This window comes from Buteo buteo, chromosome 9 (genome assembly GCF_964188355.1).
Source record: "Buteo buteo chromosome 9, bButBut1.hap1.1, whole genome shotgun sequence".
In the NCBI taxonomy this organism is placed as follows: Eukaryota; Metazoa; Chordata; class Aves; order Accipitriformes; family Accipitridae; genus Buteo; species Buteo buteo.
The window spans coordinates 43,424,929-43,443,040 of NC_134179.1; the positions used below are offsets into that span (position 1 = coordinate 43,424,929).

At 67.0% G+C, this 18,112-nt stretch overlaps 2 protein-coding genes across 2 annotated transcripts; both read left to right on the forward strand.

The window, feature by feature from the left end:
- The first annotated feature begins 110 nt into the window (after window positions 1-110).
- PPP1R9B (protein phosphatase 1 regulatory subunit 9B) lies at window positions 111-10,688 on the forward strand. Its single transcript, XM_075036356.1, has 10 exons — window positions 111-1,753; window positions 4,995-5,127; window positions 5,253-5,373; window positions 5,553-5,657; window positions 6,116-6,251; window positions 6,400-6,552; window positions 6,671-6,724; window positions 7,109-7,338; window positions 7,950-8,046; window positions 9,379-10,688. The coding sequence occupies exons 1-10, from the start codon at window positions 464-466 to the stop codon at window positions 9,430-9,432; spliced, it is 2,373 nt and encodes a 790-aa protein (XP_074892457.1). The 5' UTR covers window positions 111-463; the 3' UTR covers window positions 9,433-10,688.
- A 2,185-nt stretch (window positions 10,689-12,873) lies between these two features.
- SAMD14 (sterile alpha motif domain containing 14) lies at window positions 12,874-17,927 on the forward strand. Its single transcript, XM_075036361.1, has 9 exons — window positions 12,874-12,913; window positions 14,636-14,835; window positions 15,049-15,250; window positions 15,374-15,461; window positions 15,749-15,823; window positions 15,901-16,057; window positions 16,684-16,797; window positions 16,894-17,049; window positions 17,707-17,927. The coding sequence occupies exons 1-9, from the start codon at window positions 12,874-12,876 to the stop codon at window positions 17,860-17,862; spliced, it is 1,188 nt and encodes a 395-aa protein (XP_074892462.1). The 3' UTR covers window positions 17,863-17,927.
- The last annotated feature ends 185 nt before the right edge of the window (window positions 17,928-18,112 follow it).

The window sequence follows — 18,112 nt, forward strand, 5'->3', positions numbered from 1 at the left end:
TGGGTGGCAAGCGGGGGGTCTCGGGGGTTCCCGGTGGGCCGGCCGAGGCGGGGAGGCCGAAGCAGGGCGGCGAGGAAGAGGAAGAGCGAGCGCGCCGCTAAGACCCAGAGGGCTCTGCGGGCAGCGGGGCGGGCAGATCGCAGGCAGCAGCGGCTCCATCACCAGCCACAGAGAAAGGGGAAGAGGAGGAGAAGGGAGGAAGGAAGAAGGGCCTGGGCGGAGGGGGGCCCCCCGGGATGGACATGGCCTGACCAGGCCCAACAGCCCCCCGTGGGCCGGTGCAGGTGTGCCGGTGACGGCCACCACCCCCCCGCCACCACGGGCGGCATCCCCCTCCCCATGCCGCTGTAGCCGAGGACGAGGGGCCGCGGCGAGACCGGGGGGGGGAGCGGCGGCGGCGGCGGTGGCGGTGGTGGCGGCGGCGGCGGCGGCGGGCGATGCGGCGCGGCGGCCCGGTGGCGGCATGTTGAGGACGGAGGCAGGCGGCGGGGCGGCCGCCGGTGGGGGGTCCCCCTCCGGCGGAGCGACGGGCGGCGGGGGTCTCCGGAGCGCGTCCCCCCACCGTAACGCCTACGAGGCCACCATCCAGGCCCTGGCACCTACAAAGGAGGCCGATGGCGAAGACGGCAAGAAAAGCCGGGGTAAGAAGTATGGCTCCAACGTTCACCGTATCAAGAACATGTTCCTGCAGATGGGGACGGCGCCCGGCCCCGAAGGCGCCTGCGACCTGGCCAAGGCCAAGGAGAAGCCCGTCCGTCTCTCCTTGCCCCGGGCCGGCAGCCTCAGCGAGAGCATGGACCAGGGCAACCTCCTCAAGCTGGGCACCAGCGTCTCGGAGAGGGTCAGCCGCTTCGACTCCAAACCCGACAAACCCTTCTCCAAGCTGCAGGAGACCCGCAAGATCTTCGAGAGGAGCCCGCAGGAGAAGGCCACCACCACCAAGCTCTTGCTACGTAAGGAACGAGCCGGTTTCCAGGACCGTAAGCTGGACGTGGTGGTGAGGTTCAACGGCAGCACCGAGTCCTTGGACAAGCTGGACACCGAAGCCGTCTCGCCCACCGTCAGCCAACTCAGCGCCGTCTTCGAGAAGGCCGACCTCCGTAACAACCTCCATAAGGCGCCGGGACGAGCGGGAGGACCGCTCAACGCCAAGGTGGTGGGCAAGCGACCTCGGGTCTTCTTGCCGGGCCCCGAGGCCGGACGGTCGGGCGATGGCCACGCCGCCCCGGCACGGGCCAGGCCGCCGGAGGAGGAGAAGGCGGCGGGGAAGAGCGGCCGGCCGGCGGAGAAGGAGACGGCCACCCCACGGGTGCAGGAGGTCTGCAAGATCAAGCCGGTGGAGGTGGAGGAGAGCGGCGAGGCTGAGGAGGAGGAGGAAGAAGCGACGGCGGCGGGCGAACCGGTGCCCGCGCCCCAGCCGGCCAAGGGGGCCGAGGGTCCGGCGCCCACCGCCCCCCGGCTGGAAGGGGGCTCGGGGGCGGCCACGGGCGAGGAGGGCGTCAAGGGCGAGCGGGCAGAGGAGGGCGATGCCTACGAGGAGGCCAAGAAGGAGGACTTCTCCGAGGCGGACCTGGTGGACATAAGTGCCTACAGCGGGCTCGGGGAGGACTCGGGGGGCAGCGGGCTGGAGGAGGAGGAGGAGGCCGAAGGGCTGTACGAGCCCGAGTCGGGTTGCGTGGAGATCCCTGGGTTGTCCGAGGAAGAGGAGCCTGTCCCCAACCGCAAGATCCAGTTCAGCACGGCTCCCATCCAGGTGAGACCGCTTGGGGATGAAGGTGGGGGGGGGAGCAGCTGGGGAGGGGGGGGCACCCTGGGGTGGGGGGCAGCTGGGGATGGGGGGGTACCCCAGGGTGAGGGGCACCCCAGGGTGAGGGGCAGCCCACACTGGCGTGTGTGACCCCTCCAAACCCACCTATTTGGGGGGGGGCTGGTGCCAGGGACAGGGAGGTGGGGTGGGGGTCTCTGTCCCCTCCACCTCCCCAGCCGTGGGACATGGCATCCCACTTGGCCATGCCCTTGCATTGGGGGAAGGAGGGCTGCCACATGGGCCTGGCTAATGAGCCGGCTGGCTAACGAAGGGCCCTGCCCTGCCATGGCCTGCCCCCCCGCCCCCCCCCCAGCCAGCGAGGGACCACCCTGGGGCCGGTGTGGTGGGGAGGGGTGGCACTGGGACCCGCTGTGGCGGGCTGTGCACAGCACCCAGTGCCAACCCATCGCCGTGCCCAGGACGGGCCAAGACCGACCCCATATTTTGGGTGGGGATGCCCAAAATATCCGGGTACGGGGTGCTGGGTGCGGCGGCCGTGCCGCCACCCTCTGTCCTCGGTCCCCGGGTGTCCCTTGATGCCGGGGCTCCACCTAAACGAGGGGGGGGTCCCCGGGTGTGAGGCAGCGGGGTGTGGGGGTATTTGCCTCTCTGCCACGGGCCCAGCCCGGCGCCCAGGACCGTTTCGGGAAGTGGAGGAAGGGGAAGTGTCTTGGCGGCATGGCCGGGTGGGGACCAGCATCACCCATGTGTCCCCCCCTATTCCCCAGCACAGACCCCAGCTGGGTTTGGGGTCCCCATTTGGGATGTTCCCCCGGCGATGGGGTGGGGGGAGAAGGGGCTGTGCAGCTATTTTGGGGTGTTCTCTCCTGCTCGAATCCCCCCGACCGGAGGAGCAGCAATTGCTTTGTGCCGGAGATGGGTTATTTTTAGAGCCCCGGCCTATATTCTGGCTCTGAGTCAGAGCGGGTGGGTGGCCCCACCTGGGACGGGGGGACAGGGACCGCCGTGGTCCGGGCAGGGGACAGCGGTGGCCGTATGCTGGGTGGCTGCACGCTGCGGGGGGGCTTGGTCCTGTGGGAACCGGCCAGCCCAGCCCTGGGAAGGGTGTCCTTCCCATAGATGGGCAGCCAGGCTTTTTGGGGTGCTCTGCTCCCCCCAGCATGGCCTTTAGCCTCTTCGCTTTTACCCGCATCGCCCCTCAGGGTGATGGTGGGGGTCCCACGTGCGCGGGTGGGGTGGGGACCCAGGGGTCTGAGCACCCTGGCTCCCCCCCACCGGGTGTGTGTGGGTGATGCTGAGTCCCCCCCCCAAACCTGCTGTAGGGGTTGGGGCCCAGAGCGCTGAGGACCCCCACCCAGCCCCAGGGCGGGCACCCTGCACCCTGGGATGGGGGCACACGCCGCCAGCCCCTTCCCCTGGGCATGTGCTGGCTCCGGCTCCTTCTCCCTTGGAACCAACTCCAGGCCCTGGGCACATCCCAAACCCCCCAGGACCTGGGGACAGGGGTGGGGGGCACAGCAGGGGTCCTGTGCCCGTAGCTAAGGGCTGGGGTGCCTGCAGCCTCCCGCTAGCTTATGCGGATGGGGGGATGAAGGCATGTCCCCTGCTCCTTATCCCCGGCACCCCGGGGTGCCACCCGGGTGGGTGCTGCCCATTTGTGGGTGTCACCGGGCTTTGTGCGATGGCCCTTGACACTCATCCCTAATACCCTTTGTGGCGAGGCTTTAGCGCTGCGGTGTTATCCCTAATCCACTCGCCCCGGCGGCATCGCCAGCCGGGGCCCCTCTGGGGACATCTCCCAGGTTCAGCGCCTGGCCAGCTTGTCCCCGACCGGAGAGGGGTGCTGGCAGCCTCCCGGGGCACAGGGACATGGCACCCCACTCCCACTGGCTCCGGTCCGGGGACATCATCCTGGTGGCACATCCGACCTCGGCCAGGAGCACCTTGGTGCCTGGCATGGGGGCACCCAGCCCTGGGGTGAGTGTAGGGGTGCCCCCAGCCCCTCCTGAAGTGGTGTGGGAGGATTTAGTGCTGCCCCATGCTGGGGGTCAGCGTCCTCAAGGATTTACCATGTTAGAGGACCATACGTGCGTGGCCCCGACCGCCTTTGCCTTTCATCACCCCACTCTGACCAGCTGCCCCCGGTTGGGTCCCCTTCCCAGCCTTGGTCGGGGGCTACCGTGAGGCCTCGGCAATCCTAACCGTCCCCGTCCCTGCTCCCTTGGGACTAAAGGGATGTCCGCAGACCTGCAGGAGGATGGGGGCAACCCCAGCCCCGAGGTTGACCCCTCCTCGATACCCTGTAAGTGAAGCCCAATGGCAAGATGTGGGCACAGCGGGGAGAGAAACCTGGGGACAGGGGTGACCCTTGGACCCCCGAGGCCCACAGAGTCCCTGGTGCTCCCTGTGCCCAGGCATCCCTCCAGGCGAGCACATGGAGGCAGAAGATGAATCTGCCAGGTGGAAATCCAGGGAAATAAACCAACCCCAAACTTACGGTGGGATCTACCTCTCCCAGGCACGATGGTGGGTTTGGGTCCCCGGGCTCCAGGCTGGCAGCCCAGGCTTGCATGGAGGTGCCCAGGCAGGAGTGAGGTGCAGGGAAGGGCAGATGAGGTGAAGCTGCCCCAGGGGGAGAGCCCTTCCCTGCTCCCACAGGGCAGTTTGGACCATGAGAAGGTGGTGGGCCGAGAGCTGGGGAGCCCCTGCCTGGGGAAAGGGGAGGATGAGGGGAGCAGGGAGAAACAAGCCAGTTCTTCCTTCCCCAAAGTGTGACTCAGAGCAGCCAGTGCTTGGACATCCCATCCACTCATCCACCCATCCATCCATCTTTCCATTTATCCATCCATCCATCCATCTTTCCATTTATCCATCCATCTGTCCATCCACCCATCTGTCCATCTGCCATTCTACCCATCCACTCCTTTGTCCATCTCTCTGTCCATCCTTCCGTGGGGTGCAGGGCACAGCACCATCTCTGCTCCCAGGGCCACCCCAAACCTTCTGTGCTTCCTCAAACTCCCCCTCACTCCATGACATGTCTTGGGGGGATTCTCCAGTGGCTCATAGGCTCAGTAACATCCCCCCCATGCCCCTGCCTGGGGTTCCCCCCACCCAAGGATGCCCCTTCGGCCGCGGGTGCTGCCGGTGCCGGGGCGGTGGATGGCTGCGGTGTTTTCCCACTCCATCCCGCTGCCTCGCTGAGCAGCTCCTTCCACCGCGGCAGGTCTTCAGCACTTACTCCAACGAAGACTACGACCGCCGCAATGAAGATGTCGACCCCATGGCTGCGTCGGCCGAGTACGAGCTGGAGAAAAGGGTGGAGCGGCTCGACCTCTTCCCTGTGGAGCTGGAGAAAGGTGCGTCCTCTCCCCATCCCACACCCCGGGGTCCCCGTGGCACCTTGGGGATGGGTTGGAGGTGACTCCATTGGCATTGGGTGGCCGGTGCCACCCTACCAGGACACGGCTCTCTGTCTCTGCAGACTCCGAAGGGCTGGGCATCAGCATCATCGGCATGGGCGCGGGGGCCGACATGGGCCTGGAGAAGCTGGGCATCTTTGTCAAGACAGTGACGGAGGGTGGAGCGGCCCACCGGGACGGCAGGTAAGGGCTGCTGGGCCCAAAACACCCCTCTTGGGTCCCCCCGCCCCATGCCCGTGGGCTTGGGTGGTGATGGAGGAGCTGGTGTGGGAGTGGCAGATGTGCCAGATGTTCCCCAGTGTGGGAGATGCTGGGGAGGTGGGCAAGGGGTGGCCCCGCTGTGACAGTCCCCTTGTCCCCAGGATCCAGGTGAACGATCTCATCGTGGAGGTGGACGGCACCAGCCTGGTGGGGGTGACGCAGAGCTTCGCCGCCTCTGTCCTCAGGAACACCAAGGGCCGCGTCCGGTAGGGCCTTGGGCTGGGGGGTTTGGGGGGCCAGGAGACCCCCCCAGCCCGTGCTGGGCCCCCTGCGGCACCCTGCCCCATTACCTGTCCCCAGAGCACCCCAGCTTCCAGGCCAGGCTGTCCCCCTGCCCCAAAATACCTCTGCCCCCCCCACTCCCCATGCCCACTGCCTGTCCTGTGCCACCCTAGTGCCCTCTGCTCCCCAGAATGCCCCCACATCAGCCCAGGATCCCCCCCAGCCCCCCACCTCATCCACAGGCCCCATAACATCCCCCCCAAATTCGCCACCCCCAGGAGCACTGCATGTCCCAGCAGGGATGTCCCCCAGCTGTGCCACCTGGGTGTCCCTTGGCTGAGCCTCCCCACTGTCCCCTGGCTGTGCCACCTGGGTGTCCTCCACCCCAGACCCCCCACGGTTTGAGCCCCCCGTCCCCGGTTGAGCTTCACCGTCCCCGCAGGTTCCTCATCGGGCGGGAGAAGCCGGGGGAGCAGAGCGAGGTGGCACAGTTGATCCAGCAGACGCTGGAGCAGGAGCGGTGGCAGCGGGAAATGATCGAGCAGCGCTACACCCAGTACACCGAGGACGATGAGGAGGTGAGGGGCACAGCACCCACCCAGGAGGGGACCGATGTGGTCCCCCCACCCGATATGGGGCCAGTGACTCAGTTTCCCTAGGTGGGATGGGGTGAGGGTGCCAGGCTGAGGACCACCACGTGCCAATGCCGGTCTGTGCCTTCCACAGACGGGCGAGTACGCCACGGATGAGGAGGAGGAGATGAGCCCCATGTTCCCCAGCGGTGAGATGGCCATCGAGGTGTTCGAGCTAGCCGAGAACGAGGACACTCTCTCACCCGTGGAGATGGACCCCGAAAAGCTGGTGCACAAGTTCAAGGAGGTGAAGAGGGGGTGGGGGGGGGGGTGTGCCAGGGGAGCGTGCCCGCACGTGGCAGTGTGTGTGCACGCCCGGTGCAGGGACGTGCCAGCCCTGTGTGAACGCCCGGCTCCTCTTGCAGCTCCAGATCAAGCACGCCGTCACCGAGGCCGAGATCCAGCAGCTGAAGAGGAAGGTGAGCGGGTGCCCTGGCTCCCTGCGGGTGGGAGGGACCCCCCTCCATCTCCCCGAGCCCCCCTGGATCTCCATCTCCCCCATCCCCTCCTAGCTCCCCCCATCTCCCCCCAGACCCCTCACCACGCTGCGCTGTGCCATGCCGCGTCATGCCTGCTCCCTGGCTATGCCGTGCCATGCTGTGCCAAGCCGCGCCGTGCTGTGCCAAGCCATGCCATTCTGTGCCATGCCGTGCCATGCCATGCCATGTGATGTCATGCCTGCTCCCTGGCCATGCCGTGCTGTGTCATGCCATGCCACGCCATGCCGTGCCATGCCATGTCATGCCTGCTCCCTGGCTGTGCCGTGCCGTGCCGTGCCGTGCCCTGACCCCGCTGTCCCTCAGCTGCAGTGCCTGGAGCAGGAGAAGGCGCGCTGGCGGGCCGAGAAGGCCCAGCTGGAGCAGAGCGTGGAGGAGAACAAGGAGCGGATGGAGAAGCTGGAGGGGTACTGGATGGAGGCGCAGAACCTCTGCCAGGCTGTGGATGAGCACCTCAAGGAGACTCAGGCCCAGTACCAGACCCTGGAGCGCAAGTACAGCAAGGCCAAGAGGCTCATCAAGGAGTACCAGCAAAAGTGAGGGCAGCGCCGGGCCCTGGGCACTGATCCTCCCCCGGGCATGGAGCATCCCTCTGGGCATGGACCCATCCCCGGGGCACCGACCCCTTCCCGGGCACCCCTTGTCCCTGGGCAGAGACCATGCCATTGGGTATGAACCAGCCCCTGGGCATGGACCATGATCTTGGTGTGGAGCCACTTGTGGGGCACCGACCCCTTTCATGGGCACCCTTTGTCCTTCGGCATGGACCATCCCTTGGGCATGAACCGTTTCCCTGGGCACAGACCATCCTCTGGGCAGAAACCCATCCCTGAGGCACCAAATCCTTCCTGGGCACCCTTCATCCCCTGGGCGGGGACCTTCCCTTGGGCAGGGACCTTCCCCTTGACTTGGACCCATCCCTGGGGCACCAACTCCCTCCTGGGCATCCCTCATCCCTGGCCATGGACCATCCTCTGGGCAGGGACCATCCCCTGGGAGATCCCCGGGCACCACCACCCTGCTGAGCACTGTCCCTCCCTGACACCCAAATCCCAGGGTCCCCCCCGACCTTCCCCACCTCCCCGGGGTCTCCCCGGTGTTGGGTGGGTGGGGGGGGTGACGTGCACCCACGCTCCGGCCCCCGCAGGGAGATCGAGTTCCTGAAGAAGGAGACGGCGCAGCGGCGGGTGCTGGAGGAGTCGGAGCTGGCGCACAAGGAGGAGATGGAGAAGCTGCAGGAGAAGGTGGGCACCGGGCGCCGGGACGCGGGCTGCCCCTGAGCCCCGCGGGCACGGCCGGCCCCGGCCTCGGCCCCGCCGCCGTCCGGTCCCGCTCCGCCACGCCGCATCCGCCACGCCGCCGTCGTGGCCCATGGGTTCCCGTCGCCGCTGGATCCCAGGATGGATCGCAGCAGATCTGCTCGGGCGCCGGCTCGCGCCAGCCGCTGGATCCCACGTTGGGTGGTAGCGGAGCCGCGTAGGGCGCCGGCTCCCCTCCGGACTGAGCTCCGGCCGCTGGATCCCACGCCGGATCGCGGTGGATCTGCTTTGGGTGCCGGCTCCCACCGGATTGTGCTCCCGCCACTGCGCCCTGCACCGGATCGCAGTGGATCTGCTCGGGTGCTGGCGCACGCCCGATCCTCCTCCTGGCACTGGATCCCACACTGGATTGCAGTGGATCTGCCTAGGGCTTGGGTCAGAGTGGATCCTGCTTCAGGGTCTGCCATCCCGTAATGGCTCAAAAGAGATCTTCTTGGGCACTGGATCCCAGGCTGCTTGGGATCCCGCAGTGGTTCCCGGTAGATCTGCGCAAGGCGCGGGGTCACGCTCGATCCTCTGTTGGGAGCTGGATCCCATGCTGGTCATGCTGGATCCCACAACAGATCACACTGGATTCCACGCTAGCTACGCTGGATTTCCCCCCCCAGCGGGTGGGGCCAGAGCTGTGCTGGGTCATAGCAGATCCTCCGTGGGGTCACCGGATCCCCCGGGATCCCGCAGCACCCCGGATGCTGCCGGGGGTGACAGCGGGGGGGGGGGGGGGCCGGCACCCGCCCGGCTGGGGGGCACCAGGGTGCAGGCGGGCAGCAGAGGGGGGGTCCCTGGTACCCAGCAGAGCCCCCCCCATGAGCCCACCCCTTACACCCTCCTCCATCACCCCCCAAAATGCCCCCCCCCGGACTTCCCACAGAGACTCACCCACCGCCTGCCTGCAGCCCCCCCAGCCCGTCCCTGTGCCCCCAGCCTGCCCCCCCCAGCCCCACACCGGCCCTCCAGCACCCTTCCCCCCCCATCCCCCTCCTTCCCCCCATCCCCGTGTCTCCCCCCACCCCAGCACCCCCATGTCCTGCCCCCCCTTGTCCTGTCCCCCCCCCCAGTCCAGTCCCACCATCCCCGTGTCCCCATCCCTGTATCCCCATCCTGTCCCCCCCCCCCAGCTTTGCCCTCCCCGCCACATGTTCGCACCCATGTCCCTGTGTCCCCCACCCTTGTCCTTGTGCCCCCCACCCGGCCCTGAGCCCCCCCGCGCCCCCCCCCCCCCCTCAGCTGAGACCTCTCCCCTTTGCTGTTTTTCAGATCTCTGAACTGGAGGCCAAGCTGCAGACTTTGAAAAATTCCAACCCGACTTAAACCACCCTCAAACCGCAGCGATTTTTTTGGGGGGGGCCCCTCTCCCCCCCAGCCCTGTCCCCCCCCCACTCCCTACCCCTTCCCCACTGGGGAGGAGGCAAGACACCCCCCCCCCCCGCCAAGGCCTCCTGGTGCCCCCCCATTTCCCTCCCTGGGGGCACAGACAGCGGGGGGGGGGCCTGGGGTGCATCTCGAGGGGGTTTTGGGGGGGGCGGACACCCCGCGTTCGTGTCTGTGTCCAGTGTGAGTCTCGTGGTGACGTGATGGACCGATCGGGGGGGGGGCACAGCCCCCCCCAGGCCTCCCCCCCTCCCCAAACACACCCTTCCCTCAATGTGACCCCTCGCTTCCCCCCCCCCCCCCCTAGGACACAGAGCTGGCACCCCAGTTGGATGTTGGTGGGGGGGCCAGGCAGAAATGCCCCCCCCCCCTCCAAATGTGAGCCATACTGGGGAGTAAAGAGGGGGTACGCTGGAAGCCTCCCCCCCGTCCCCCCCGTCCCCAGCTCTTCCTCTTGGGACTCACCTGGAGCACCGGCTGGGGGGGCCACTTGCCTTTGGGCCCCCCCCCCATGGACTCAACCCCGGCCCCGCAGCGAGGTTCGCCCCTCCGATTTGGTGCCCGGGACACCACGGACCTTCACCGTGGGGGGGGACCCCAAGTCCCCCCCCCCCCATCGCGTCCCCGTCCCCCCCCCAGTGCCACCACCGCCGGGCAGGAGGGAACCCCTCAGCCTTTGCCAAGCCCTGCAGCGGGCATGGGGGGGGGGCAGCAGCCCCCACCACAGCCCCCCAGGGATGCGGGGACACGGCTGGGGGGTGCCCCCAGTGCCCCCCCCCCCAGCACCTGCCACTACCCTCCCCTAGCCCAGGGCTTTCGCCTTCCCTGGGCAAAGGGGGGGACACACACGGGGGTCCCCCTCCAGGGTGGGGGCGATGCTCTCACCCACCCCCCCAACTGTAAATATCCCCCCCCCCAATAAATCACAGTATTTCTCTGGGGCTGGGACACCCCCCACCACTGGCCAACCCCAGCCGGGTTGGGGGGTCCCAGCCCCTCGGCCCAGGGGGAACCTCTTTATTTTTTGTTTCTGTTTTGCCCCCCCCTCCCCCCCGAAGTACCGAGTCTCCGACAGTAACTGGATGTGGGGGCAACTGGGAGCCAGAGCTGGTTATACTGGGAGGGGGAGGAGGGGGGCACGCAAAAGGGGGGGGGGACGGGGAGGGGGGGTCCGACTGGATTGGAGCCACTTTGGGGGGGGGGGGGAGTATTTAAGGGGGGGACGGGGAGCAAGAGCCCCGGGGGGGTGCTGGGGTTATTTAATCTCACACGTATACCTGTGGGTGTATATACTATATATATATGTACGTATGTATGTACTGGTCCTCGTTTTGTAACGCAGCGTCCTCGCGTCCCGCCAGCCCCATAAACACGGCCTCAGCGTCCGCCCGCGCCTCCTTGTCCGGGCCGACTGGGGACACTGGGGACACTGGGGGGCACTGGGAGGAGTGGGGAGGATTGGGAGGCACTGGGGGGACTGGGGAGGATTGGGGGCGCTGGGGGAAGTAGGGAGGATTGGGGGGCACGGGGAGAAGTGGGATGGATGGGGGAACTGGAGGAGTGGGGAGGATTGGGGGGCACTGGGAGGAGTGGGAAGGATTGGGGGGCACTGAGGGGACTGGGAAGGATTGGGGGGCACTGGGGGGAGTGGGAAGGATTGGGGGGCACTGGGGGGAGTGGGGAGGATTGTGGAGGACTGGGAAGGATTGGGGGGCACTGGGGGGAGTGGGAAGGATTGGGGGGCACTGGGGGGAGTGGGAAGGATTGGGGGCACTGGGGGAATGGGGATTGGGGGGCACTGGGGGGACTGGGAAGGATTGGGGGGCACTGGGAGAAGTGGGATGGATGGGGGAACTGGAGGAGTGGGGAGGATTGGGGGGCACTGGGGGGACTGGGAAGGATTGGGGGGCACTGAGGGGACTGGGGAGGATTGGGCTGGGAAGGATTGGGGGGCACTGGGGGGAGTGGGAAGAGTGTGTGTGTGTGTGTGTGTGTGTGTGTGTGTGTGTGTGTGTGTGTGCGTGTGTGTGTGTGTGTGTGTGTGTGTGTGTGTGTGTGTGTGTGTGTGTGTCTGCGCGCGCGCTCCCGCCCCGTGTGCACGTGCCCCCCCCGCCTCCCCCCCCCCCGTTCCGTCGCTGTCCCTTCAGCACCGCCGCCGCGCACCCGGGCCGGGCCGAGCCGGGCGGGGCTGGGCGGGGCTGGGCGGGGCGGGGCGGGGCTCCTGATCCCAGCCCCCCCCCCCTCCTTCTCCTCGCCCCCCCCCGGCCGCTTCCGGGTTCCTGTCCGGCCCCCACCCCCCCACCACCACCACACCCCCCCCCCTCCCCACCGAACTCCCCCCACACCCCCCCGCGGCCCCCGGCCCGGTTCCGCAGCGCCCTCCGCTCGGGCCCGGGCCCGGGCCCGGTCCGGTTCGGCTTCCCGGCGCTTTCCCGGCGCCCTCGGCCCGGCCCGGCCCGGCGGCGGGAGGTGCCCAGGATGCCCGAGGAGCGCCGGTGAGTCGGGGAGGGGGGGGGGGGAAGGGAGAACGGGGGGGGGTGGACGGGACCAGGGCGTAACCTCCGGGCGGCCCATCCACCGGACAGCGTCCCCGGTCCAGCCCCGGTTCAGCATCCCCGGTCCAGCATCCTCGGTCCAGCCCCGGTCCAGCATCCCCGGTCCAGCCCCCCCCAGCACATCCCCGGTCCAGCCCCCCCGGTCCAGCATCCCCGGTAAAGCCCCATCCACCGGACAGCATCCCCGGTACAACCCCCCCCCCCGGTACAACCCCGGTACATCCCCATCCCCCGTACAGCCCCACCTCCGGTACAACACCCCGGGTACCACCCCCCCACCCCCCGCCGGTACTGTCCCCTCCCGGTAACATCCCCGCTCCCAGCACTGCCCCCCCCCCAGACCAGGTCCCTGGGGGGAGGGAGGGGCTGGGGGGGGAGCTGAGCTCAGTTCTGCCCCCCCCCCAACCCCACCAGTCCCCCCCCGATGCTGCCAAGGCATTAGGAGCCCCCCCCACCCGGAGAGACCCCCGAAAACCGGAGGGGGGGCGATTTAACCCCTTCCCGGCTGCCTTGCAAAGAGCATCCCCAGTACCCACCCCCCCAGCCTGCTCTCACCCCACCGCCCCCACATACCCCCGAGGGGGTTGACCCCCCCCCCCCCGAGTGGGGGACATGTGTGCTGTGTCCTGGTGTCCCCTCCCCCCAAATCCCTCACTCCCCCCCAGCGCTGTGAGGCTGAGGGCATGGGGACACTGGGATCACTGGGAGGTTTGGGGGGGGGACAGCCCCTTCCCATCCCCACTTGCAGGGGGTCTGGGTGCATTGGGGTGTCCATCCCCCCCCCCCCCTCCCTGATTGTCCCCTCTGTCCCCAGCTCTGTCCCACCATGTCGGTCTCCAAACTGCAGGACGCGGATGAGGTTTTCGGTGAGTCCCCGGGGGCCCGTGGGGTGCAGAGCCACCCATGGGTGCTGCCCCCACGGGTCCCCACCTGCCCTCAGTGTCCTCCTGCTGCCTGCCAGCGGCGAGGGGGGGGACACCCCAGAGCTGGGTTTGGGGACAACGTGTGCTTGGGGACTTCAGGGACAGGCACGGGGCACACAGCCCCCTGCAGAGGGACACGTGTGGGGCAGGGGACGGGGTGGCATGGGGACGTGCGTGGGGCACAGGTATAGATGTATGGGCATAGGGACATGCAGGGGGACGTGGGGACACGGGGACACGTATAGGGCACACAGGCACGTGGGTATGGGCACAGGGTGACACGGGCATGGGGACGCAGCAGGGGACACGGCCCAGAGACACTCCTGGGTTGGGGTGCAGGAGGCTGCAGCAGGGCAGGGACATCGGGGTGACCCCGGTCAGACCCTGGGCAAAGCTTCCTCCCCCCCCCCTCCAGGTGACGGGGACACTCTGTCCTCGGGGACACCCTGTCCTCGGGGACACCCCACTGCTCTTCTCCCCGTGCCGGGGCATCTCTTTGAACACTTCTCTCTGTCCCTCTGTCCCCTGTCCCACCCCACCGGGGTGCCCCATCCATCCACGTCCCCAATGCTCCTCTCTTCCTGTCCCCCTCTTCCGTCTCCACTGGGATCCCTCACCCGTCCTTGTCCCCGTGCCCCACTGTCCCTTTGTCCCCTCTCCACCGGGCTGGCCTTCTCCTCCTGACCGTCTGTCCCCCTCTCCCTCCAATGTTCTCCCATCCCCTTCTCCTGGCCCCTACCTGGCCATCTGTCCCTCCATCCCTGTCTTCCTGTCCTTACCCGTCCATCCGTCCCTCCACCTCCTTTACCTGGCCGTATCCCTCCCTTCCTCCCCATCTCCCTTTCCCTACCTGTGTATTTGTTCATCCATCCACCTGCCCCCATCTTCCCTCTCCCTACCTGTCTGTCCGTCCTTCCATGTCTCCCTCACATCTCCTTGTCCCTACCTCTCCATTTGTCCATCCGCCTCCTTCTCCCTGTCCCCATCCCTCCCTCCCTCACCTCCTTGTCCCTACCCCCCCCATCTGTCTCCCGTCTCCTTTTCCTTACCTGTCTGTTCATCCATCCACATCTTCCCTCTCCCTACCTGTCCATCTGTCCTTCCATCCCTACATCCCTCCCTTGTACTTCCTTGTCCCTACCTCTCCATTTGTCCACCCATCTCCTTCTCCCTGTCCCCACCCCTCCCTCCCTCATGTCATTGTCCCTACCCACCCGTCTGTCCACCCTGTCCCTTTTTCCTTACCTGTCTGTTCATCCATCCATCCACATCTTCCCTCTCCCTACCTGTCCATCTGTCCTTCCATCCGTCCCTTCCATCTCCTTGACCCTACCTCTCCCTTTGTCCATCCCTGTTTCCATCCCTCCCTCCATTCCCACCTCCTTCTCCCTACCCATCTGTCCATCTCCTTTTCTTTACCTATCCGTCCATCCATCCATCCACATCTTCCCTCTCCCTACTTGTCCATCCGTCCTTCCATCCCTCCCTCGCATCTCCTTGTCCCTACCTCTCCATTTGTCCATCCACCTCCTTCTCCCTCTCCCCATCCCTCCATCCCTCCCCACCTTCATTCCCCCTCCCTCCCCGTCCGTCCCCTTCCCTCCCCATGTCCGTCTGTCCGTCTCTCTCTCTCTCTCTCTGCCCCGGTCTCTCTTTCACCCCCAGATTTTACCGCTGTGGTTCCAGAGACTCCGCGCCTGGACAGCAGTCTCCAGAAGGCCAGAGCCCGGCTACTAGCCAAGGGCCGCCGGCACCGGCCCTCCCGCTCCCGCCTGCGAGACAGCGCCAGCTCCACCGAGGGTGACGAGGGGCCCGAAGCGGCGGTGAGCCCCCATGGGGGGGCTGGGGTGGCGGAGGGGGGGGCTGCAGGGGTTGAGGGGGGGCACCGTGGACCCAAGAGAAGGGTTTGGGGGGGATGCCGTGGCTGGGGGTACGGAAGGGACGGGGGACACACCGGGGAGGGTGGGGTGGGGGGGTTGCAGGGGTTTGACACCCCCCCCCCATGCCGTGTGCCCCCCCAGGGAGCCGAGGGCGACGGCGGCCAAGCGGCCCCCTCGCCCTTCTCCCGCGGCGTCGAGTTCTCCTTCGAGGCGGGGGCGGTGCGGCGGGGGCTGGGGGACCCCCCGGCCTCCTCGCCCCCCCTCAGCCGCTATCGGCCCCTCACCAACGCCTCGTCCCAGGAGGGGCTGGCGGGCACCCCCTCGCCCAAATCCTGCCACAGCTCCGACAGCTCGCCCGGCTTCGCCCGCCGCGACGCCTGGCCCCAGCGGCACAGCGAAGGTGAGCCCCCCCCCCCACCCGACCCCCCCCTGCCAGGCTGGGGGGCACGCAGGGACACCGGCACCCCCCCCAGCACCCATGTGAGGGGCAGTGGGTGACACCTCCATCCTCCTCCTCCTGCAGACGACAGCCGGGACATGAGCCCCCCCGAGCCGGCCAGCCCCACTGTGGGGCTCGATAAGAAAACGCGGAGAAAGTTCTTGGATTTGGGGTGAGACCCGGCGCTGGGGTGGGGGGAGATGGAGGGGGGATATGGGGGGATGCAGGGAGGGATGGATGAAGGGATGGGAAGGTGCAATGGAAAGATGGAGGAATAGGTGGAGAGATGTCTGGAGAGGCAGAAAGATGGAGGGATGCATGGAAGGAGGGATGTGGATCCTCTGAAGGTGATGGAGGGATCTCTGAGGATGGATGGAGGGGGCCTGGGGGGCCTCAGAAGGGGGGGCCATGGCCATCAGGACCCCCCACTCCCTGCCAATTCTGCTCTCTCCCACCCAGGGTGACCCTGCGCCGGGCATCCTCCAGCAAAAGCCGTAAGGAGAAGGGCAGCAACCGCCTGTCCATGGGCAGCAGGTGAGGGACAACCCCCCCCCCTCCCCGGGGCAGGGGGGGCTGCACAGGGATGGCCCCTAACACAGCTCTGTCCCCAGGGAGGCGGCAGAGGGTCCCGGCCGCTCCTCGGGGTCACCTTTCCTGCCCTTCTCCTGGTTCTCGGACAGCGCGAGGGGCTCGGCCTCCCCCGGCTCCGCATCGCCTGCCGGCTCCCCCCGGCACGAGGGGCTCAGCCCCGCCAAATCCGCCTCCCAGGTCAGTGCCTGGGAACGGGGGGGGGCTCCTGGCCCTGTAGGGTGGGTGGGTATAGGAGCCCTATAGGGCCAGGGTGCTGTAGGGAAGGAGGTTGGTGCTCCTATGACTTAGGTAGCTATAGGAGAAGAGGTCAAAGCCAGCTATAGGGACAGGGGACAAAGCTCCATAGGGTCAAGATAGCTATAGGGGAGGGTATCAAAGCTCTATAGAATCAAGACAGCTATAGGGGAGGGTATCAAAGCCCCATAGGGTCAAGATAGCTTTAGGGGAGGGTATCAAAGCCCTACAGAGTCAAGATAGCTTTAGGGGAGGGTATCAAAGCCCTATAGAGTCAAGATAGCTATAGGGGAGGCTATCAAGGCCCCATAGGGTCAAGATAGCTATAGGGGAGGGTATCGAAGCTCTACAGAATCAAGATAGCTATGAGGGCAGTTCAAAGCCCCATAGGGTTGGGTAACTATAGGGAGAGGGATCAAAGCCCCATAGGGTCAAGATGGCTTTAGGGGCGATCAAAGCCCCACAGGATCTGGTAGCCCTATAGGGAGTCAGAGCCCAGGACAGCTATAGGGAGGGTGCTGGGGGGGGCTGCAGGGCCAGCCCTGCCCTCACCCCTCCTGCTGCCCCAGGACTCGACGCTGAGCGAGGACTCCCCACCGCCCAGCGCCAGCCCGCGCCTGCCCGGCCCCACCGCCACCAAGTGCTCCTACCCCTACCACACCTTGTCACAGTCCTCGGATGAGGTGAGCCCCGGGGAGGGGGGGGCACGAGGTTGGGGGTGCCCCCCACACCAGGTGCCAAGGAGACGCCCCCATTAACACCCAGCCCCCTGTGCCCAGTTCCTGGATGAGCCCCCCGGCGCGGCTGCGGGCTGGACGTGCCGGCAGGTGGGACAATGGTTGGAGAGCCTCAACCTGGAGCAGTATGTGGAAGAGTTCTCAGCCCATGGCGTTGATGGCCCACGGCTCCTGCACCTCGATGGTGCCAAGCTCAAGGTACGGGGCTGGGGGGGGCTCTCTTCTGCTGGGGTGCAGGGGTAACCCAACAGGCTCAGTTGTAGTGAAAGATGTTCTAGGTACCCCAACTGGGGTGCTCCATGGGGCAGGAGGTCTGGGTGGGTTCTAGGTATCCCAACAGGCTGCTCCATAAGACAGGTCTGGGAGGGTTCTAGGTATCCCAACAGGTTGCTCCATGACACAGCTCTGGGAAGGTTCTAGGTACCCCAACAGGGTGCTCCAGGGGGGCAGGAGGTCTGGGAGGGTTCTAGGTACCCCTATGGGCTCATCACAGGTCAACAGGCTCTAGGTACTCCAACGGGCTGCTCAATGGGGCAGATGCAGGTAGGTTCTAGGTACCCCAGTGGGCTCATCACAGGGTACCTAAAACCTCTTATCCTAATTGGCCGCTCCACAGGGCAGGAGGTGGGGGGAGATTCCAGGTATCCCAATGGACAAGTCAAAGAGACAGATGGGAGGTTCTAGGTACCCCAAAGGGCTGGCGCACAAGGGATGTAGGTACCTTAGTGGGATGATCCTGAGGACAGGCAGTGTGCGTGTGGGGGTCTAGGTACCCCAAAGGACTGGTCCATAGGGCAGGGGGGTACCGGCACCCCACGGCCACGGGGAGGGTCATGCGGCCGGCTGTGCCGGCAGGCGCTGGGAGTGGGCAGCTCGCAGGACCGCGCGGTGCTGAAGAGGAAGCTGAAGGAGCTGAGCTTGGCCGTGGAGAAGGAGCGCAAGGCCCAGGAGAAGGCAGAGAAGCAGCGGGAGAAGCAGAAGAAGAGGGACCAGGAGCAGCGGCGGAGCTAAGGGGGGGGCCAGGAGCGCCCCTGCACCCCTTCCCTACACCCACTGCCCCTGGGACACCCGGGGGGCACCCGGCTCCGGCACGGGACACGCCGCCACGGCCAAGGGACGGCGGCACCAGGCTGAGACGGGCACGGAGCGGCACGTGCACCCCCCCTCCTCCAGCTGCCCCCTCCCCGCCTTGCACCCCTACACCCCACGGGCACAGTCCGGGCCCTCCATGGGCCCCTTTTCTGGATGCAAATGGCACATT

Bases quoted from the DNA above. Each gene is read 5' to 3' on its own strand.
- PPP1R9B (XM_075036356.1), top strand. From the start codon at position 464: ATGTTGAGGACGGAGGCAGGCGGCGGGGCGGCCGCCGGTGGGGGGTCC. The intron at 5,658-6,115 runs GTAGGGCCTTGG...CCGTCCCCGCAG, and splicing joins AACACCAAGGGCCGCGTCCG to GTTCCTCATCGGGCGGGAGA. The intron at 8,047-9,378 runs GTGGGCACCGGG...GCTGTTTTTCAG, and splicing joins TGGAGAAGCTGCAGGAGAAG to ATCTCTGAACTGGAGGCCAA.
- SAMD14 (XM_075036361.1), top strand. From the start codon at position 12,874: ATGTCGGTCTCCAAACTGCAGGACGCGGATGAGGTTTTCG. The intron at 15,251-15,373 runs GTGAGCCCCCCC...CTCCTCCTGCAG, and splicing joins GCCCCAGCGGCACAGCGAAG to ACGACAGCCGGGACATGAGC. The intron at 15,462-15,748 runs GTGAGACCCGGC...TCTCCCACCCAG, and splicing joins AGAAAGTTCTTGGATTTGGG to GGTGACCCTGCGCCGGGCAT.